Source organism: Phialemonium atrogriseum (assembly GCF_030411735.1).
Source record: "Phialemonium atrogriseum strain 8032-3 unplaced genomic scaffold QBC33scaffold_20, whole genome shotgun sequence".
Taxonomy (NCBI): Eukaryota; Fungi; Ascomycota; class Sordariomycetes; order Cephalothecales; family Cephalothecaceae; genus Phialemonium; species Phialemonium atrogriseum.
In genome coordinates, this window is record NW_026848157.1 from 123652 (window position 1) to 145208 (window position 21557).

Genomic DNA, 21557 nt, shown 5'->3' on the forward strand with positions numbered 1-21557 from the left:
CGCGCGCCCCCCCCCCCCGCCCCCCCCCCCCCCCCCCCCCGCCCCCCCGCCCCCCCCCCCCCCCCCCCCCCGCCCCCCCCTTATTGAGGTTCCTCTCACGAGTTCATGAAATTGTAGAGAACTCTCCTTGGAGAACCTGCTGAGGACTGTTAGGGTCTGTGTATTCTAGCTCAAGACCAAATCCCATTTTCTATTGCAACGCGCTGGGTGCCTGCCCGGAATCGGCCGGGGACTCACTCCTAGATTCCTATTCGCCAAGCAGAGATCCCCGATTGAAACAAGTCCAAGACTGCCACTGGCGTCGCGAGTCGTCAACATCAAGCGTTTCTGTGTTCATGCGGAGAAAGGCATCCAAATCCTCCAAGTCCCCGTTTAGCGCCATTCTGTATCGTTCCTGCATCTCAAACAGCTCTTTCTCGTACTTCTGCAAGCCTGCCATCTTCTTCTGGACAAAGCAATCGATATCTTCTTCCGGGACGGCGGCGACGAGTTCGTCCCAGTCTTTCGTCTCCTCTCGAAGCTTTATAAACGGGACACAAGTGGGCCCGTTGAAGCCACGCAGGATGATGAAGTGGAACCACTGACGCCCATCTTTCCGGCACGCATGCAACATTGTCGAAGGCTTCTGGCCCTCGGAGACGCCATCCCCTAGGACCATTGGCTCCTCTTCCTCCAGTATCCGAGTATACAACTCCAGGTGCTTATTGAACCTGGCAAGTCTCTCATCAACGGAGGCCCAGGCATTTGGGGACTCGATCACCAGCCACGCCGGTGTAGAATTGACTAGCTGGGCTGGCGCAGTATATGACCACTCCCAGTCAATCACTGCGATGACCTTGAGATCCTGTTCGTTGTTGACGATCATATTTGTCGGTTGGAAGTCGTCACATGTACGCTTGAACGGCCCTATGTCATGGCCGGCCAAAACATGACGAGGGATCAAAGCCTTCATGATGTTGAAGTAGATATACTTCTCTCTTGCATCGTGCTCGTCGTCGACTGAATTGGGCTGGTCGTGTAGATGTTGTAAGTCCTGGTCAACGATATGGTGAAAATAGCCGGTCGTAGATGCGAATACCTGGTCTTGAGGACCTAGAGGACATTGTGAGATCAGATCGAAGCCCCTAATATATCAAGCAGTTTAGAGAAATGGAAGTACAGTTACCCACCAAGGACATTAACTCCGCCTTCCAAAAGAAAGTCATGCGACTTCTTACTCAAGGGCCGTGACCGAATCGTCGCGGCAAAGCCACACTCGCCAGCCGGAGACTTCGAGGTTAAGCTCCCGATGTGTAGAAAGTCAAGCTGCTAGAGCTGCAGCGAGAAATCGATCATCTGGCGAAATATAACCTCGATGGCTCTCTCGCTGATATCCTGTCGCATGATTCTGGCATCAGGGTTTTGAAGAACGTCGTCGACACCAATGCCTTCAACGAAATCCATCATGATGAAAGGACCGATTCCGAGGGCATTGTCGACCGCCAGCCCCCAAGCTTTGACCTCGGGGACGGGTATCGTCGTTTGCCGACGGATTAGATTCATCGTAGCTACTTCAATCTCGATCTTCTCGTCGGCATTGACAACTTTTCCGACCATAGGGAAACGCACAATCCATTTCTCCCCATTTTGAAACTCTACCTTGCAGCTCAAGTTGTACGCACCACGGCTGTCGTTGCGTTTGTGCGAGGTCAGCTTACAAGGCAGGCGATCTCGGTGAAATGTAGCAACCCAATCCGTCAGCTGCTTTTCTCGTGCGTCATCGTATTTCCTTATCCATGACAAGAACGAGACGTTGTTATCCAGATTGAAGCGGTCGTCCCAGTCCATCGTATCGTGTACCGCTTGGGTGCGACGGTGAGGGGTAAGGCTAAGTCGTGTGTTCACTTCACAGTGGAGGGAGCGATGACCCGGACAATCTTTCCACCGTATTGACATCCTTGATCCCTCTTGAGCCTGAATAAGGGAGATCTCATACGGGTGCTTAGAACAATCAGAGTTACTATTTACGTCTTTAATAACCAACCCCCATTCGAGCCATTGAATTGACTTTAGGTTGGTCCCCTAGGGTGAGACTGCTGCTGCTGTGTCGTCCTACACTTCCCAAGTGTTCGCCGTCCCTGGCCCCGATGATGCCGATGATGCCGATGTCATTGACCTTGACGGGAAACAGTCTTGTACGGGGGGAGGCGCCCCTTCTCTTGTTCTGAGTGGGGCTGCCTCAACCTCAGATGGCATCGATTATGCCTTGCTGCACCTTCATCAGACGAAGATTGAACGTATTTTCTTGACCTCAAGTAGGTACCCAATTATAAGGTATTATACATACTAATTATACATGTTTTCCTAGGGCGCCAGCACTCCAATGACTCCACAATTACCCATGCCATAGATATTGCCATCCTGCGAGGCAGCCACAGTTATCAGAGGATGACCCCGAGGGCACTGTTGCGACGTGCAGCCTTGAACAGGAGCACTGCGACTAACAGAGAAACCCTGGCACAATGATCCATCTCTAGAGATTGACCAGTACGCACAGTCTACGTTGTCGTTGCAGTCCTCGCAGCACGACGAGGGATCATCATTTGCATCGCCCTGGAAAGCCAATACCACGTTAGGGTTACTCGGGATGCCATTAATGTAGTACTTGGAGACGCTGGCTGGGCTGCAAGGATTGTCAGTCTGAGTGGCGGTAGCATCTATGACACTGGTAGTAGAGGTGACGACGGTGGAAGTGCTGGTCACTGTCTCTGTGGACGTCTCTTCAGCTAGACTGGTCATGGTGACTGTGTCAACAACGGTTGACGTCGCAGTAGATGTTACCGTCTGCTCAGGTGGCGGAGCGCCATTGACATGTGTGGTGGTGGTTTTCGTAACTGTGACGGTTGGTGTGGCCCCTCTGGTTATGGTCTTTGTAATGGTCTTTGTGGAGCATTTCGATGAGGTTTTAGTAACCACGTGAGTGGCCTTCGGGCCCCATGACTTGGTTGAAGTGAGGAAGCAGGCTGTGGTAGAAAATGAGTTAGTCAGGGCCAACAATGGAACCGAGTAGACAACACAAATGAGCCGGAACCAACGCACAGCAGTCACGCGGGATATCGCGCGCTTGGTATTCTCCTGAGCGCCTAATAGGTTGTTGGGTGCAAGCTGCTGGAGCCCAGCTCACAGTCGAGATAGAGGTTGAGGTACTGCGTAATTAGTTAACCGACTGATTAGCTCCGTGTAGATGAAGGAGCAAATATGTTGACTAAAACGGGGTCCGCGAGTGCTTACCTTGTGACGGTGGCTGTTGAAGTGTCCGTCTCCACAGAGGTCGTGGTAGTAGTGGTAGTGGTGGTGTCGGTTTCTGTTGCCGTGGTCTCAGAGCCGGACGTCAGAGTAGTCCAGACTGTTGTGGTATCGTGGTCGGTACTTTATTGAAGAGATGAGCCCAGTTAGTATGTCACTCAAAGTGGGTGTCGGCATGGATTAAGTGTGCGTACATAGGGTCAGTGACGACAGCAGTGACAGTCACTGTTCTTGTAACGGCTGCGGGGTTCACCGTCTTCGTGGTGGTCATCGTTGGCGTCACGATCTTCGTGGAAGTCTTGGTTGTTGTGCCAACAGGCGCGGTGCACGTTGATACGTGGATATGCTTGGATGCTAGTCAAAGAATGGAACAAATGTCAGTTTACAATAACTCTCAGAGGCCAACGCTTGCTGTAGACTTACCAATGATCGAAGAGCAGATTCTCGAGGACGACGCCGGCATGATCTTGCACGAAGCAGCGGGCGCTTTACAAGCAGGACCCGTGGCGTGAGCGGCCGCAAGGCCTGACAGCGCAACGACCGCGGCAGTAATAAACTTCATGATAGCCATGCGACACAGCTGGGAAGGGTGAAACAAGAGGAGTGGAACAAGAAGAGTGAGCTGTGCCAAGGGAGTCCTCGAGCCAAGGACGCGATGGGAAACCCCATTTTAAATGGTTTGTAGCTTCGAAGACTCTACCCTACCTCGGGACAAACCATCCATGATTTTCCTCTAGCGGATCACCGTTGAGGCGCTGATCCTGCCAAGCCCAAATTGCCTTTTTCGATAGTCCAAGTCAAAGTGGGACGCCGTTGTCAGGGGTTTTCGCTCCTCTTGGCGCTTTTTGGGTTAGTATGCACACGCTAGCATGCGTGGCCCAACCAGAGATCCCAATAGCTTGGATCCGCAACCCGTATTCACTGCATGACCAAATTTTCAGCTGGCCAAATACGGATCCGTACTTCCGTATAATTGCGGAGGTTACGATGCAGAAGTGTTCTAGATCTCGTCAGCCAGTATTCAATTAGCTCAATGATCGTTAGCGCGGTAGGGATTAAGACGCACCTTCCTTGGCAAAAAGCTTGAATTCCAGCGTGCATTGCGTGGCAGGTGCCCACCCCAGACCCGTCCAATGCTTATCTCGCCAAGATGCAGGGGATCAAGCAGCCACGGAAGTCACTGAGGTAATGCCGGGACTACGCTTGTGTGACTCGGTCACTCGGTCGGCCGGTTCTGCCCGCCCGAGTTAGACGGGAGAGCGACTCAAATAAGGGTCTATCGCCGCCGGGGCTCTTCTCCGAAGCCATGTTGAGGATTGCGACACGGGGCGCGGTGGTCGCATCACGGTTGGCCGGTTTTCGGGTCATGGTGGCAAGGTGGTCGAGTAGAGAAGCGTTAGCGGTTCTGGGGGGCGGTGCGTATATCACGAGAACACCAGAACGTCGGTTTTTGGGAGGACCAGGACAACGGTCGGGCACTGCGCCATGGGATCATTCGACAAAGACCTTCACCCAGACGACATCTCCTAGGTCTCGATGATCGCAGCAGGCGCCGTCCAGGTCCAGGACATCGGCGCAGCACTCCTCGCTTCCCGGACCCTGGCGCTCCATCGACAAGCTTTTCCACCGGCCTGCAGCGGTTGCACACGATGACTGCCTACTGAACGCTAGCCGACATCGGGATCGCGTTTGGGCTTATCGTGTGTGCGTAGTGTGCTCCCAAACGCTCTGATACATCACTGCCATATCTCCCATGAAGTCCTTAAAATGGCGAAGTCTAGCCACAGCCTCCCTTCCTGCCCTAGCGCCATATAATATCGTGTTTTCCAGCATTATCAATGATCAGCCCCGATCCTTTTCGCCATATACACCACATCATCCAGCGGATTACAATAGTACGGCTCCACCTGCACAAATCCCTCTGACCGGTACAGCGAGATGATTGGATCGTCGTTGGAAGATGCCGCAGCGATCACAGAGCGAGTGGCACATGCCTGCAGAGACTTAACCACCTTTTTTTCTCCAGACATTATCTGCACCTTGTATTAAACATCACAAGACCTGGAGCACAACCATCCTGGCCATGACACCAGCTCCACGTCTTGAATCCTCACGCTGGGAGTTCACAAGCCTCACTTTCCCTTCTGTCACCAAACCCTGGACTTTGGCCTCATATCCACCTTCAGTCCAAATCGAGTCCAAGACTGTCGCCACAATCACGCCGCCTCCCTTGACAACCCTGACGAATTCATCTAGTGCCCCAGGTCCAACGTGGCCTTGGGTCAAGGTACCAATACAAGATACAACGTCGTACGAGTCTGTCTTCTGGGAGAGAGGTTTCGACAAATCTGCCGTCTCCAGCGATCGGTACACCCCCGTCTTCCGCGCCACATCAAGCATGCCTTGGCTGAGATCAATACCATCAATAATCTTTGCGCCGAGCCGTGCAAGGTGCATGCCGACCAGACCGGTGCCGCATCCTGCGTCTAGGATCTCGACCTTGTCGCTGATGCGTTCTGCGCCTAGACTTTTGGCGACATATGTGCTTGCTATGGCCGGGGCGACGTAGTCTTGCGAGTCGTCGGCTAAGTCCTTTTCGTAGGTTGGTGCCCAGTCGTCGTAGATGGCACGCATCTCACCCGTGTCAGAGGATGACAGGGCGAGCACACGACTTAAGTGAGACATGGCTTTGTTCTGGATGCGAGTTCGAGATCGGTCAAGGAGTTGGAGGTGATAGATGAGCAGAGGGAAGGTTCGACAAGGGGCTGCATTCTGTGCCAAGTATGTATTCTCCGCAGCTTGTCGGCAAAACGAGACCGGAGTCCCGCAGTGTCCACGTCGTTGCTTGCAGATGGCATCAGAACTTGTGGGGTTGCGGGGATCCCTGCTTGTCAATGCATCAAGTGGATTCTACACGTGCACACGACTTTCATTCACTTCCTCACTTGCCCCAATTGTGATCTACACTGAGATCTACACTAGCCAACTAGTATTAGATCCCCATTGGCTTCTCACCCTGCCTTGGAGACTCGTCGTGTTAAATTGGATGGCAAGATGGTTACACTCAGGCAGAAATGTAGAAAAACAGAATGCACTTGACACTGAACCCCTGACCCCTGAATAGTCAGCCATGAAAACTAACCCTGCTGTCAGACAATGAAGTTGGCTCATGTTCGGTTCTGCTCCGTATGGTCGACACGAGACTTTGCAGGGTTCGCGTCTCATGCTTAACAGAAGATAAATATCTAGCACTTGCGTACCTAAGTTGGTTTTCTTTGGGCATCCGTCCTGGAAGCTCTTGAGTCCAACGGATGTCTCCTGACGGGGCGATGGTAAGATGACAGGGTCATGGTGACATTCGCCGACTTCATTCGGCCCGTCCTGCGCTGTTGCAGCCATAATTAATTACCATGTATTTCTCAGATGGCACCCAGCTTGGGATGGAAGGATATAAGGCAGAATGTTCGGACTGCCACTTGTAAGTTGTTGTTAAGCTACTACACCGACGCTACTCTCTTTCTGTTGAATCTATGTTCATAGTCATTCCTTTTCAGCCTTAACAATTCCTGCAGCCTACCTTGCTTCCCTCCTTCTAGCTGGGCAAGCCTGTCGTTCGAGTTTGCGACACTCCCTCTTCGCTTCTTGTATCAACACTTCGTTTTCCTGTCCCGGTAGACCTGAAGAATGGGTCAACTCACAGCTCTAGCTGGCGTTACAGCACTTTTGCTGTCTACCTCAGTCATAGCCGCAAACTACACACTGGCCGACTCTTACGATTCCACCAACTTCTTTGACGAGTTCAGTTTCTTCGCCGATTCCGACCCAACGCACGGATTCGTCCGGTACCTCGATGCAGAAGCAGCCGAAGCGGCCTCCCTTGCGAGCTGCAAGGACGATGTCGTATTCCTCGCCGTTGACAACACGACTCTTCACCCGCCAGGCGGCCGGCCGTCTGTCCGAGTCACGTCCAACAAAGCGTACAACACAGGACTGTTCATTGCTGACATTTCCCATATGCCGGGGAACGCGTGCGGCGTTTGGCCGGCCTTCTGGACATTCGGCCCCGACTGGCCCAACGGTGGCGAGATGGACATCATCGAGGGTGTCAGCATGCAGAGCAGCACCGCCGTCACGCTGCACACTTCCGCGGGATGCACCATCACCAACAATGGCTCTGCCTCTGGAACGACCCTTTCGAGCGGGGACTGCAACAGCAACTCGGGCTTTGACGGTTGCTCTCAGCAGACATCGGACACTGCTTCATTCGGCGACGGCTTTAACGCCGTCGAGGGTGGCGTCTACGCGATGGAATGGACCACGGGTGCCATTTCGGTGTGGTTCTTCCCGCGCGGCAGCATTCCGGCAGACATCATCGGCGGTATTCCCGACCCGACCTCTTGGACCACGCCCCACGCCAGGTTCGTCGCTTCTGGCTGTGACTTTACCAGCCACTTCAAGGATCAAAACATTGTCTTTGACACCACCATGTGTGGAGACTGGGCGTATGTCATTTGCACCTCTAATCATGGCAAAACATTCACAGAGCTAACAATGCGGTATCAGTGGCAACGCGTGGTCGTCAGACACCAAGTGCAGCGCCTTGGCCTCCACCTGTGAGGAATACGTCGCCGCGAACCCAGCGGCTTTTAGTGAAGCATATTGGCTGGTTAATTCGGTCAAGGTGTATCAACAGGGTGCTTCTGCGAAGGGCAACCTTCGTCAGGCGAGGAAGTTCCGGGAGTGAAAGAAAGGAAGTGGGCGTTGGGTCGCGCATAAGATTATGGTTTTGTACACAGCTTATCCATCACTTTCTCCAGGTTGTAGTTATATATCATCTCTCGGTGACTCAGGAGTACCCAAATCTTCACTCGCTTCGATGCCTTGAGACCCAGACTATAATGCTCTCTTCCTCATCCCTTCCCATGTCGAGACGTTTTTGGGGTGAATATCGAACAGGTTAGGGAGACACTCGATGATCAAGTCGCGCAAGCCTGATGTGGTGTTGCTGAGATTGGTTGACCGTCATTCCATTTTCTTCAATATCTCCCATCCCTCAAATGTCTCGTACCAAAACCTTCTACGAAGCACACGAGGACATTCGATGAACCTACCGACAAAACCAGCACCACCTTGTAAGAAATGCCACGTCTCAGACTCAGCGGCCTTCTTCAACAGAAAGGTCCGTATAGTCGGTTTGTCACCTGTCACGACCAACGCACTCTCACTTTTACCTTACTGCGTAGCAGTTAACACCACTTCGAGGAAATGCGAGACCACCAGCAGCCTGGTGGCGATGAAGACGAACATTTCGTGCCGGCCTTGCGGTCCGGCATGAAATTGTAGAAGGAGACGACGAGTAACAACAGCAACCTGTTCATTCCGGCACAGCTTGTTCTGCTTCGTTCTGGGGCCCTCCAAGTTGACCGACGCGGATGTACCGGCATGCACGATAAATTCGGACTTGAGTCAGAAAGAGTTGCGTGAACGTCATGTCCTCGGGCATGGTGAAGGTGTCAGGCATTTCTTCGGATATTATATATTACATGAACTAGAAGCCAAAAAGGTTAAATTCGAACGACAATAGGGCGCAGCGAACGACAATAGGGCGCAACTAACGACAACAGGGCGCAACTATCTCAAATAATTACAGCACCTCTTGTAAATATTCTAACCGTTTCTGTGGGGCCTCTGGCTGTTGGGCGTCATGGGGGTGGAGTGAGGCAGGCAAAAGGACAATCTGATGATTCTGACCTCACAAAATATGTCACAACCCCGCACTTGATTACTCTCGTCCTCAAACTTCGCGACACCTATTTAAACTTATGTTCTTCACCCTTCAAACCCTCTTAGACATCATCGCTTCAACATAGTACTATAGCGCAACATGGCTCCCACCAAAGTCTCGTACGCCGAAGCTGACGGCGTCAAAGTCTTCTACCGTTATGCTGGTCCTATCACTCCTGCAGCTAAGACCATTCTGCTCCTCCATGGTTTTCCGTCGTCGAGCCACATGTTCCGCAACTTGATCCCGCTGCTTGCCTCGTCCGGGTATACCGTCATAGCACCCGACCTCCCGGGCTTCGGCTTCACGGATGTCCCTGCTGGGCGAAGCTACACTTACACTTTCGCGGCTCTAGCGACCACCATCGAATCCTTTGTCGATGCTCTGAAACTCAAGAGGTTCGCCATCTACATCTTCGACTACGGCGCGCCAGTCGGGCTGAGGCTTGCGACGAAAAATCCGGAAAGGGTGGCCGCGATTGTGTCCCAAAATGGGAATGCATATGTCGAAGGACTCGGTGCAGACTTCTGGGCGCCGATAAAGAAATACTGGGCGACAGGGTCCGATACCGATCGCAATGCACTCCGCCCTGCCCTCGAGCTAGGCGTGACCAGGTGGCAGTACGAAGACGGCAGCCCCCACCCACAGAAAATCCAGCCGGAGGCGTATCACCTTGACCAAGCCTTGCTTGACCGTCCCGGGAACAAAGACATCCAGCTCGACATTTTCTACGACTACCGCACAAATCTGGATCTCTATCCCGCCTTCCAGGAGTATTTCCGCACTTCCGGGGTCCCCATTCTTTCTGTGTGGGGCAAGAACGACACCATCTTCATTGCGCCGGGTGCGGAGGCATTCGCACGGGATGCGAAGAAGTCTGAGTTGCGGTTTCTGGACGCTGGGCATTTCGCTCTGGAGACCAACGAGGAGGAGATGGCTGGGTTCATGCATGAATTCTTTCAGAAGCACAAGGTTTTCCAAGCTTAGAGGTTCTGGGAAGACCAGCAAAGCAAGGATTGTGGGATTTCGACGTCCATACCTTGTTGTCGGCGAAGACGGTCGGCGAACGCAGCCCTAATTTACAATCATGATGTCGATGCTGTGTTCCTTTCAGGGCTGTTTGGCCGAAAGGGTGATAATTATTGGTCACGGATCTGTACACTTCACCGAGCAACTGTGACATATTCAGGCTTCTGTCGACCCTGGCCTGAAGAATGGGCCTGAAGTGTTTAATTAGGATGTAATTAACTAGTACACGAGAAGGTTGTTTTTCGCACATTTTTAGCACATGCAGAAGGCGTACCAGTGCGAGAAAATAATACCAATATTCACAAACAGGATCTCGGAGCAAATAAGACAACCACGTCCGTCTGTAGAAATCATGGGGCGGACTCCACTTGTGGTCGGCCCCGCGACGGGGCGGCCGTCGAACTAGGTAATCAGCTGCTGCTCTACGCGCCCGGGTTAACGCCCTGGAGCGTCTCCGCGCCACAATCGCCTCTACGTATAAAGAGATGCATGGGTTTCAGGCGGGGCGAACGTGAGGAGAGTGGTCACACCGTTGTCCTATTTCCCCGAGTCCATGTTGTTAACTCGATTTTCCTAGTGGGCCAATGCGGGGGAAGACAATGGTGATGTCCACTTCGGGCGGATTTTTTCTTTTTTTCCTTTGTTGATTGGGCTATACCGCCAAGGTCCCGGGTCTCGTTACATACAGCCGTAATGCATGGAAGTTCCAGACGGCATGTGGGTATCGGAGCACCCACAGTAGTTAATTAGTAATTACTTGCTCCCATAGAAAACCAGGACCTACCTACTTAACCTAGAGGTGAGTAGCAAATGTATGCCAACCACGCCGTCCTCTTACTAGATCACCGGACTTCCCTTCCTTCCAGACTGGGTCATAGCTTCAGGACTCAGGAACTCAAATCTACGTCAAACGACAGCTCCCGGTCAGACACTCCCTCCCCAGGGAGTAAAGCAGTAACCATGGCCGCTGAAAAGCCAGAGACGGACAATCACGACACCATCGAGGCGCTCAATGACTCGGCCCTTCGCCATGCTGCCGAGCGTGGACAAGCCGCGACTGACAAGTAATTATGGACCATCAGTCGGGACCAAGGTCTCTCTCCATTGACAAAGATGCTTACTCCCAACCTGCAGATATGGTCAGAGTCTTGTTCAGTACGACCCTGTCGCTGAGAGGAAGCTACGTCTGAAGATCGATCTATACATCATCCCGACCGTGGCCCTGCTCTACCTTTTCTGCTTCATCGATCGGGCCAACATTGGTGAGTCTCCCTGCCCACCCCCCGGGGCACTTTCTCCTTTGCGTCATGAAAGTTGCAATAGTGACTGACATTGCCATGTTCCAAGGTAATGCCAAAATCGCCGGGCTCGAAGCCGATTTGGGCATGTCAGGACTCGACTACAACACCCTCGTCTCGATTTTCTACGTTTCCTATATCATCTTTGAGATCCCCTCCAACCTGGCCTGCAAGTGGATAGGTCCCGGCTGGTTCCTCCCTCTCGTTACCCTCCTCTTCGGCGTCACCTCCCTCGGCACCGCCTTCGTCACCACCATGCCCCAGGCTGCTGCAGTTCGCTTCCTCTTGGGCTTGTTTGAAGCAGGAATGATGCCAGGAATTGCGTGTGTTGCCGCCCTCCACCACCTGCAAGCATAGCTTGCAGTGATTACCAAACGGTTATAGTGCTAATTATCTTTCTCGTCCTCTAGGTATTACTTGTCTCGTTGGTATCGCCGCGCCGAACTGGCGTTCCGCCTGTCCCTGTACATCGTCATGGCCCCTCTGGCGGGAGCTTTCGGCGGTCTGCTAGCGTCGGCGATCCTGACGCTTGACCACTTCGGCAGCCTGCACACATGGCGGATGATATTCGCCATCGAGGGGATCATCACCATCTGCCTGGCCTTAATCGCCTTCGTCACGCTGACAGACCGCCCTGCCACGGCCCGCTGGCTCACCCAAGAAGAGAAGGATCTCGCCATTGCCCGTGTCAAGTCAGAGCGCATCGGCGCCACCGAAGTGCTGGACAAAATGGACAGGAAGAAGTTGGTCAACGGAATCCTCTCCCCCGTCACGCTCAGCACGTCCTTTGTCTTCCTCCTCAACAACGTCACCGTGCAGGGCCTGGCCTTCTTCGCCCCGACCATCGTGCGGACCATCTACAGTGACAAGACGACGATCCAGCAGCAGCTCTACACGGTGCCGCCCTACGTTGTCGGGGGCTTCTTTACTGTCCTCCTCCCGCTCCTCAGCTGGCGGCTAGACAGACGGCAGATCTTTGTCGTGCTGACGGCGCCGCTGTGCATGGTCGGCTACTGCATGTTCCTAGGCTCAAAAGATGCCTCTGTCCGGTACGGGGCCACGTTCCTGATCGCCTCGGCCGTGTTCGCCGGCGGACCGCTCTGCAACGCCCAGGTGTCGGCCAACGTGGTCAGCGACACGGCCCGCAGCTCGGCCATCGGATTCAACGTCATGCTGGGCAACGTCGGCGGTCTCATTGCCGCTTGGGCGTTCCTGCCGTGGGACGCGCCTGACTACCACATCGGCAACGGCCTCAACCTGGCGACCTCGGGGACGGTGCTTATCCTTAGCACGTTGACCTTGCTCTGGATGAAGTGGGACAACAGGAAGAGGGATGGTAGGGATGTCGATGCGGAGTTGAGCGGATACACGGCGGAGCAGATTCGGGATCTGGATTGGAAGCATCCTGCGTTCCGCTGGCGGCCTTAAAGAGAGCGGCGGGTTCTCCGATTGACAGGACAGTGTATCTACCTACGTATGCAGAGAGATACCTTTCCTTCACATCCGTAACGTCGACCAATTGATGTTCTAAATAGCCATGCTGCTCGAAATCGTTATTGTAGTTCCCACGTCGCACAATCTCGCAATCTCTTCTCAGCAAACATCCTGATCAATGAAAGAATCATCACATGGGAGAGCAATGGAGAACCTGTTGGGCTAGAGAGATACTAATTACGGGAATGTGTCATTGTGGCAACTGCCTAGGCTCTAGCGGCATACAGCGAGCTAAAACAGATACAACGGTGTAAGTAGTGTAAGTGGTTGTGCGAGGTGTTCAAGCTCCAGCTTCCTCGGCACTTCAGGAAGAAATGAGCCACCACCTGTGTACCCCGTACCAACGGAAGAACGGAAAGAAAACCGAGGTGGTGCAGGACCTAACTGCTCAGGATGGATAAAAAGGAGGAAAGCCAAGAATTCGACTCGGGACAATGCAAAAATATTCCACGCCTAGTCCCTGCCTAGTCCCTGTGCTATCTCTGCCAAGCACAATCCGGTAGATGGCGCCAAGCGCTGCGTCTAGCCCTTGATTAGAAATGCCAATGCCAACATATGCCGTGATGAAATGCCGTGCCCGTTGTACTGCATAGTATCTGCGACATGGAATTAGCTGCTTGTGAATTACCAGGCTCAGCTCCAACGCTAGCCTGCGAACCCACCTACACAACCCCAGTCGTCTGCCCCGGAATCCGCAACCAGGTAATTAGGCATGGTCCCGCTAGTTCCCGAGTCTCCCTCATGGGCCTCCTCCGCACGCTGCATACCCCGCGCACCACAGTATCCCGCGCATCTCCACTATGCTTGCCGACCGTCGGCTACCTAGTCCCAACGGTGGCGACTCTATTCTTGTCGTCTAAAGACAGTCCGATGCTACTGATGCGATTGGCAAGCCAGCGGGGCTAGTGGGAGGGGCTGTGCTTGGGGAGATGCTTGGGGAGAGTGTTCTGGTCGAGTCTGATGAAGGGGCGGAGCTCGACGGACGACTCCGGGTACGTGTTGCAGGTGAGTTTGAGTCCCTCTCGGAGGTGGAGGCGTAGGTCAGGGGGTCGGCAATCTGGACGACGAGCATTGGGGGGGAAAGGGGGGGGAGGGAGACAGGGGCCCATCGGGTGTGACCGACGCCGTTATAGCGCTCGTGCCAGTCGACGACGGTTGGGTGGGTCGTGTTCTTGTATGTCTCGTCTCGTCTTTGGTTAGTCCGCCGAAATTGGTGACTCCGCTCGAGAGAGAGGCGGTGTCGATGAGCTTGAGCCTGTCAAGAGCCAGGTCGATGAAGTATCCTTGATCTTGATCTCATCGGGGAAGATGCCAGCCTTCGACTTTAGAACATAAAACGAGACGACATCGCCGACGGGGCGGCGGCCCCGTCGGGGCGCTCGAAAGATTCCAAGATAAGGTCAACCGGGCGGAGGGGGCCAGGGGCCATCGCCACAGCGCCGACGAACTCACCGGACGCCAGGGGAGCGTCATCTCCAGCTTTAGCCAGATGTTCGGCCGTGGGCCAGGCCGTCAAACCGCCCTCGTTGTGGCCAGTGACCAGTTCTAGACTCGGCCGGAGGCTCCGTGAGTGAACATCACAGCGTTCAGGGGCTGTCAGCGTCTGAGTGGTTGGCCGGGAGCACGGCAAAGTGCGCTCTTGGGCAGCGGGCTGCCGTCCATGTCCGCCGGGAGGTGCAGAAAGCGAGGAAATAGCAGTCCCTCAGGAATGTTCCAGTCCTAGGTTAGCTGCCTCATCAAAAATTGTATTCACCTTTCCATTGCTTCCCAGTACTAGACCGTGACGCTTCGCATCGATACTGTTCGGTAAGTGAGACCAGCAATTTATCTCTTGCAGGCACGAGGAAGAAGATGTTCAACTTCCTGTGGGTATCACTTGCTCGGGTGACAGTTCCGCCAGGGCAGGACACTCTGCCTGCACAAATGTCCCCTTATAAATAATGCTGCTAGTTCCTACCTGGCGACAAGCAACATCTGCAAATTGCAAAGACAACACAGCACTTGAGAGCTGTATAGGGTTGGAAGAAGTGTGGATGTATACATTCTAGTAATGACTAAAAGCTGTAACTAGGTAAGAAGAGAACACCCCTCAAATAAAGAATACCTCAGATGCAAACAAATGACTCTGGCGTAACCCTAGCCCTAAGTAGACCTCTTTCAACCTACGGACCTCTGCCATATCTAGACTCCTAACAGACCCATATAACCTCGAGTTCTTAGATTTTCGGGCAATTTGTGCGCCCATGAACATTCTTAGCAGCCGCCATCCACGCCTTTTCCACTGTCGTTCGTGCAGCTCAGGGGAACATCAAAGGACCACTCGAGCCGGCTGCCTTGACCGCCGCAGGAGATCTGCGAGGCGGTGCAGGCCTTGAAGTTGTTCAGATGGCCCCGGAAGGCCCCGGAAGGTGGCGCAGGTAATTACGGGGTATGTGCTTGAAACCGTCGGCCTCAATGGAGTACTTTACTTTGGCACCCTGCCCCTCTTTGACGCATTGCGTGGCCGAGGCGGTGGCTGTGGGAGCGACCAAGGCGGCGGGGGGGTGGTATAGAAGGCGATGAACTTCATCTTGGGATTGGTTGAGTGTTTTTGGCCATAATTAAGGCGTAAAATTATAGTGTAAGCGATAGGTTTGGAGCCTGGGGAGTTGATGTGAGGGAGATGAGGGATGTTGAAGACGAAGATTTAACAGACAAAGAGGTCTGGCAATGCGGGCTATATATTCGAAGAGTAATACTACGTATGATATCTCTGCGAATCGAGTTTATCATAAGCATGTTGTGAGCTGAGCTGGAAGGAACCCTGACGATAATATTTCGCTGGGGCTGATCCATAACTTACTGAGCCGTCAGATGTCGAGCTCCTTTCCACTTTGGAAAAGTAAGACGACAAACACAGCCAGGGCCAAAGTCGCTGCTAAGTAGCATCCTGTGGGAAATAAAATAACTCCCAGGGGCGGAAATGTGCAGAAGATCAGCGTCATGAGTTCTGTTAAGGATCAAGTGAAGTTGCTTCAGAGCACACATGATTGGGAGATAGGCGTCTGAGGATCAACGCAGGAATGGCCTTTACAATCAAACATAGAAGACAAAGTCTCTGCTAGTATGCAGTCTGAATAAGCAGTAAGTACAGAAAGAAATTAGTGCGAGCGTCTCTAAAACAAGCCTCAAACGCCGTTGAAAAAGGAAGAAAAGAAACCCATCTAATCAAGTCTGCGTCTATTTGACTTCTTCCTCCCAGTCATATGCAACTGCACGTTGCAGAAGATGCATACTCTCAGGATCCTCCTGCCAGAGTCTCTGCACAGCTTGTAGCGTCTCCTCGTTGAGCGCTGACAGATCAGCCTTTTCGGTACGCAGAACCGTTTTCGCCACGTCGTCAAATTCGTGTGCTAAAGCAAATTCAAACAGCTGTCCCAGCCTCTGGGGATTATCTGAAACAGTGCTCCTTGAGAACGCCCATACCAGCTCTTTTGCTTCAGGTAGTGAAAGAAGATACTTCACATTCGCTGTTATCATATTCACAAAAGGATCATCCATCGCATAATGCAAGGGTGTTAGTCTGTCTGCTGTGCCGTCAGGCATACAGACGAGTGGCTGGTTTGCAGACCGTAGAAGTGCCATGGTTTCCACACCTGGCCGACTAGCCGCTGCCAAGGTGAAGGGTGTTCGGCCCTTCTTGTTCCACCTCAGAAGTGTAACGCGATTTGTCTCTAGAAGCCACCTGACAACGTGGCTTTCTCCGCGACGGGCGGCGATATCTAGTACTGTCTCGCCGTCATTCGTTTCGTCGTCAAGATTACTGGTGTACTTGACCAATAAGTCAAACACTTCCTTGCCAGTGCTGCGGGCCCACGATGCCATCCTGTGAACTGGTAGTTCGCCACGAGAGTTCTTGACATTTGCAGCCACGCCTTTGTCGGCTTCTATCAAGCGTCGAGCAATATAACGCATCTGGTCCTCAAATGCAATCAAAGAATTCCAGATAAGATGAAGTGGCGTATTTCCATTGCAGTCTGTAATTCTTGAACCATATGGCAAGAGGACATCCAGCAAAAAGGCCGCAATTGGAAGGGCCCCCTGACCCAGAGCACAATGTAGGAGGGGTTGTCGTTCTCGGCCACTGAGCTCTTCTGGGCTAGCAACCTCCATGTCGAGCAACAAAGAATGCCATTTCTCTTTTGCGCCATTTTGATCTTGGAGGCGGAAGCGGTGTATGAAGGTTGTTCCATCTGACTCATACAGATCAGGAAAGAGTCTCCCAAACAACCTGTGGAGCGGAGTTGTGTTCAGTGCTTCCACTCGTACGTTTGAGAAACCCCAATAGCATGCGTTGCGTAATATGATTGGCAGAACCTTGTCAAAACCTGAGACCTGCACGCATTGAAGGAACTCATCCGGTAGGTCGTGTGAAGGTGTTCCGACAACATCGACGATGGCCCTTGCAAAGATATCGTTCATATCTTCGTGTCCACTAATGAAAGCATCCCGGGCCGTTTTGTCCGCAGAATGCCAAAGGAAATGGAAAATTTCATGGTCTTGGGTCTTGATTGCCTCGTTCAATGCGGATAAGGAGCGTTGAGTGGAATGTTCAGATACTGAAAGTTTGAATGCGCGGGCTCCATGCTCGACAAGAAACGCGCAAATATGGGCATGTCCATGCCTGGCTGCAATGACCAAGGGCGTCAGATAACCCATTCGCTTCGAAGTGTTCAAGTCAACACCTGCGCGATGGAATGTCTTGACTTCTTCAAGATTGCCTCGCTCACACGCTGTGAATATGTCTCGGCTTTCCATATCTTTCTTGCGCTGAACTGCTGGAAAGAGTATCTCGGGGTTCCTATCAGCATGGAAGCGTTTGACGTGGGCGTCGAGAGACGATTGAGATGAAAATCCACATGCGCCAGCATAGCATCCATCACTCAGACACTTGAAGGGCCGTTCGTGATCGTCGACATGGGCATCGCGAGCCTTTCTGTCCAGAAAGCCCAGCGTGAACTTCGTACACTCGATCTTTGGGCATTTGAATCGCGGTTCACCGAGCAGCCCCATAACAGCTGCTTTCGCGGTATCACCTAGACTGGAAAGACTGATTGCTTCAAGGACTTTCCGGATGGCCAATGTTCGTTGCTCAAAGACCTTGAGGCATCGGCTCTCGTGATCTGATCGTGGTTCAAGAAGTGCCTGAACATCATCTTCTATCAGGGCGGGCGAGTGGGATGTCAAGTCTGGAGCACGTGGCTCGACTGTGCGGGATATTCCGTACTTTATGAGTAGGCTGACTATCGACCTCAAGACGTCCAGCCGGTGGTCTGTAAGAATGCCCGAGTTGTTTACGATGATAGCACGCACGTGGAAGCGCCAGAATGCCGTGGCATAGTCTTGAAGGCCATAATATCCGGAAAGAGCGAGGTCATGGACAGCACCTGGTTCGAGGTTGGCGGTAAATGGGGACGAAGCTAGGTATCGACAGCAGAAGACTGCCATGTTCATATGCTCCTCGGCAAGCCGGAGTCGACCATGATGAACGAGATATCTGCAAATAAGGTTAGAAATGCCCTCACGAAGCCAAAAGATAGTAGAAGGAGTTTGTTTGTTCAACGTACTTGCCAGCAGTGTCATGGACAAGCTTGATGACCTGTTCGGATGCCGAGTGCACGAAGAGTTCACATTGCTCTACTTCGATAAGCGAGCCGCAGATGACTTTGCAGCTGCTCACACGCCGGTTCTTGAAGTTGCAGCTTTCCTTTTCGGCATCGATGCAAAATTTAGACTGAATCTCTCGCCATCTTAGTGGTCTTGCAGCGCAAACTAGCCAGCCTAGGATCTTTGCGGCAGATCGTTGCCTAGGTTCCGGCGCCCGGTCAAAGACTCGGGCCACCACGCGGTTATAGCTATAAAGCGAGTTAGATACTGAGTAGGCTGGGAGGAGGTAGGGCCGGGGACCGAGAAAATAAGCAATAGAGATGAAAGAGAACCCTTACGCTGCATCAAGCCCCATGGGGAAGTTCTTGTTTTCCATTTCCTCCTCGAATTCGGCGGGAGACTCTTGGCTGAGGAGGTTGTCAAGCACGACCGTGGCGTACAGAAACATGCCTATAATTAGAAATTGTTAACTGGTGGCCATAATTAGATGGACGTCTTTGGCCGTTCGAACACATCCAGCAAACTTACCTTTTGACGCATCTGTGACCCTTTCAACTATCTCTGTTTCTTCAGAGGAAGACAACGAGAACTTTCCACGTATATCCGCTGCCCTAGACACAGAATAGCTCCGGATATCCGCTAGATGATCCTTAGTTCCGTCCAATCTGATATTGGGATGCGGAGACAGGAAGTCCTCGAGCTGCCCGTCTCTCTGACCGGCTATCAATAGCCGGACCCGCCCGGGAAGTGCTTCTGGCATGACCGAGTTGTGAAACCACTCGATAATTCGTCGAGCCTCCTTGTTGTCCGCCTTCGGTTCATCGGCACATTCATCGAGGCCGTCAAGCACAATACGGACACTGTCTTGACTCAGAAGACAATCCTTCACTAGCTCCTGTAACAAATCCAGCTTTGTGACATCAGAGCCACTCAATGTAGCGAGCTTCTGATGGAGATACTCTAAGGAAGCGTCATCCTGGTCAAGAAGCTGCACCAGCAAGGCGCGAAGAGCTGAGCTCATTGACCTCTTGGTATCTTGGTTGTGCTTGAAGTAAAAGAAGACGACGGTAGTCTCTGTCTCAGTACGTTGGTCCTTGAGGTGCTCGATGATTCGCGAAAGTAGCGTTGTCTTCCCTAGAAGCAGCCACCGCGTCAATGGCACATATCAATTACACAATAGCAATAGGTGGTGTGACTAACCTGATCCGGGAATACCGTGCAAGAAGAGAGTGTTGCTCGGTGGTATGCCACCTTGATTCCACCTGATGAAGCTTGGCTCCTCGAGCACCCAGGCTCCAGACGAGGCGGAATGCCGTCTCCCGGATGCCCACCGTTGGTCCGCTTCATAGTCTGGTGGGTTAAGTTTGTCCACGATGCTAGATATTTGGTTGATAAGCGAGTCCCGCAATTCGGCGGCGTTCTTGTTAATCGTAGCTCTCAGATCGTCGAGGCCATTCCTGACCATTTTGGAGAGTTCACCGTGCCTGGTTCCGGTGTAATCACGGGACGCTTGAATCTCTTCGATGACAGCCGTCAGCTTTTCGTCTGACAAGAGCGCCCGGTGGCGCTTTAAGCTGTCGATGATGGGTCGAAACCGTGTTTCGAAGGACGGCCAGACGTAGCTGAAAAGCCTCTTCAAGTCTTCGCCCCGTTAGTAATTCCATCCCTCGCTGACTTTCACTGAACTCCAGGCTAGGTGGAATGAAGCCCTTACCCGGTTTCGCAAAGACGTCAAGCACACATTTGTGGAACCGAAGCACATCATCGAAATACCTTTCCAGGATCTCCCTCACGGCAGCATGGTTCCTGAACAGCCGATCGTACTGTCCCAGACCGTGTATGACATCGCCAATCTCCACGTAGGTCTCCAGCAGGTGTTCAAGCATATCAATTCTCGCCTTAGCAGCCTAGGAGCGGGTTCTTTCGTCAGAATTACTGTCATTCAGTAGCAATGTACACTCTTACCATCAAGGCAAGCTTGATCGGTCCCTAATTCATACAATTCTGTCAGTACCGTGACTAAATGTGTTTGAATCTATAGAAGACACTTGCCCATACGAATGCCACGACGTCGTTCACATTGAGAAATATCGTGACCAACTCCTCCACCTGTGCCATCCCTTCGAGGAAGATCTTGACTCTGTCGAAGTTCCGCAGCTTCTTTCTGGAGCCAAGTTGCGCCTGAATCTCTTTGATGGCACGCTCGACCTCGCCGTGGTTGCTGCTAGAGAATTGTTGTTTTTGTACCTCGGTCAGGTCATCTCGAAACTTGGTAAGGGCTTTGCTGAAGCGATCCGAAGGACTGGCAGCCATGATGCTCTGCTCTGGCCCCAATCGGCGGTTGAATGAGATGTCGCCCGCGGGAAGAAGCAAGACAATTGTCGACAGAAATGCGCAAATGGCAAAAGAAAAATTGAACGCTAAGCAAATATGTAGTATTGTGAGATGAGAGAACGATCGAACGATAAAAAGGAATTGGGGAAAAATTGGGGAGCAAAAGAGGCGGTGTATGTGTGGTTACGCGGCCTGACCTTCCCTTCAAGCAGGCGGCTGCAGCCTCACCTCTGAGCACTCGAGTCTATGCCTACCGTTGCATATCCTTGCCCAACTATATCAAGTAACAGTGCAGATTACACGTTACGCCTCACCCCCCACGTAGTTGTTCCGACTGGTGCTATTCCCTCCTGCATATGCACTAATTAATTTTCGCACTGCCCCGACGCAGGATATACCTTCGCAACACCATTGATTGGATGAAGCCGTCCCACTCTTCTGTGAAGCAGCCCGAGCGGACGGAGTAAGGCATCCTGGTAGGCGTTTAGCCAAAGGACCATTCTCGAGGAAGATGCCAAACATCCAAGAATACACACCATGAGCGTAACCATCCCCCTCGCCAAACACACTTGATCCTCGAGATGTGATTCCTCTCGATAGCCGTCCATTATGCACGTTGCGTCAAAGCGCCCGCGAGATGCGCGTGGTGATTCAGGAGACGAAGACTTTGCAAGCCATGCGATGATCGC

At 52.6% G+C, this 21557-nt stretch overlaps 7 protein-coding genes across 7 annotated transcripts; 3 read left to right on the plus strand and 4 right to left on the minus strand.

Moving 5' to 3' along the window:
• Positions 1 to 247: 247 nt before the first annotated feature.
• Positions 248 to 1827, minus strand: QBC33DRAFT_579732 (uncharacterized protein; the record flags this gene model as incomplete). The annotated part of the gene is made up of 3 exons (XM_060431162.1): positions 248 to 1092; positions 1170 to 1308; positions 1351 to 1827. The coding sequence occupies 3 exons, from the start codon at positions 1825 to 1827 to the stop codon at positions 248 to 250; spliced, it is 1461 nt and encodes a 486-aa protein (XP_060281377.1).
• Positions 1828 to 2266: 439 nt separating this feature from the next.
• QBC33DRAFT_544836 (uncharacterized protein) lies at positions 2267 to 4024 on the minus strand. The gene is made up of 5 exons (XM_060428495.1): positions 3709 to 4024; positions 3480 to 3639; positions 3271 to 3408; positions 3079 to 3185; positions 2267 to 3002 (listed from the first exon to the last, which is right to left on the minus strand). The coding sequence occupies exons 1-5, from the start codon at positions 3854 to 3856 to the stop codon at positions 2344 to 2346; spliced, it is 1212 nt and encodes a 403-aa protein (XP_060281378.1). The 5' UTR covers positions 3857 to 4024; the 3' UTR covers positions 2267 to 2343.
• Positions 4025 to 5286: 1262 nt separating this feature from the next.
• QBC33DRAFT_544839 (methyltransferase domain-containing protein) lies at positions 5287 to 6107 on the minus strand. The gene has a single exon (XM_060428496.1). The coding sequence runs from the start codon at positions 5968 to 5970 to the stop codon at positions 5338 to 5340; it is 633 nt and encodes a 210-aa protein (XP_060281379.1). The 5' UTR covers positions 5971 to 6107; the 3' UTR covers positions 5287 to 5337.
• A 689-nt stretch (positions 6108 to 6796) lies between these two features.
• On the plus strand, positions 6797 to 8029 carry QBC33DRAFT_593145 (concanavalin A-like lectin/glucanase; the record flags this gene model as incomplete). The annotated part of the gene is made up of 2 exons (XM_060431709.1): positions 6797 to 7787; positions 7849 to 8029. Exons 1-2 carry the CDS (start codon positions 6970 to 6972, stop codon positions 8027 to 8029), a joined length of 999 nt encoding a protein of 332 aa, XP_060281380.1. The 5' UTR covers positions 6797 to 6969.
• A 946-nt stretch (positions 8030 to 8975) lies between these two features.
• On the plus strand, positions 8976 to 10399 carry QBC33DRAFT_544842 (alpha/beta hydrolase fold protein). Its single transcript, XM_060428497.1, has one exon. The coding sequence runs from the start codon at positions 9170 to 9172 to the stop codon at positions 10052 to 10054; it is 885 nt and encodes a 294-aa protein (XP_060281381.1). The 5' UTR covers positions 8976 to 9169; the 3' UTR covers positions 10055 to 10399.
• Positions 10400 to 11056: 657 nt separating this feature from the next.
• On the plus strand, positions 11057 to 12822 carry QBC33DRAFT_455863 (major facilitator superfamily domain-containing protein; the record flags this gene model as incomplete). The annotated part of the gene is made up of 4 exons (XM_060424787.1): positions 11057 to 11160; positions 11231 to 11358; positions 11444 to 11717; positions 11805 to 12822. 4 exons carry the CDS (start codon positions 11057 to 11059, stop codon positions 12820 to 12822), a joined length of 1524 nt encoding a protein of 507 aa, XP_060281382.1.
• A 2970-nt stretch (positions 12823 to 15792) lies between these two features.
• Positions 15793 to 20980, minus strand: QBC33DRAFT_544844 (uncharacterized protein). Its single transcript, XM_060428498.1, has 8 exons — positions 20587 to 20980; positions 20500 to 20523; positions 20249 to 20441; positions 19735 to 20175; positions 19063 to 19668; positions 18873 to 18984; positions 18495 to 18782; positions 15793 to 18424 (listed from the first exon to the last, which is right to left on the minus strand). The coding sequence occupies exons 1-8, from the start codon at positions 20845 to 20847 to the stop codon at positions 16108 to 16110; spliced, it is 4242 nt and encodes a 1413-aa protein (XP_060281383.1). The 5' UTR covers positions 20848 to 20980; the 3' UTR covers positions 15793 to 16107.
• Positions 20981 to 21557: the final 577 nt, after the last annotated feature.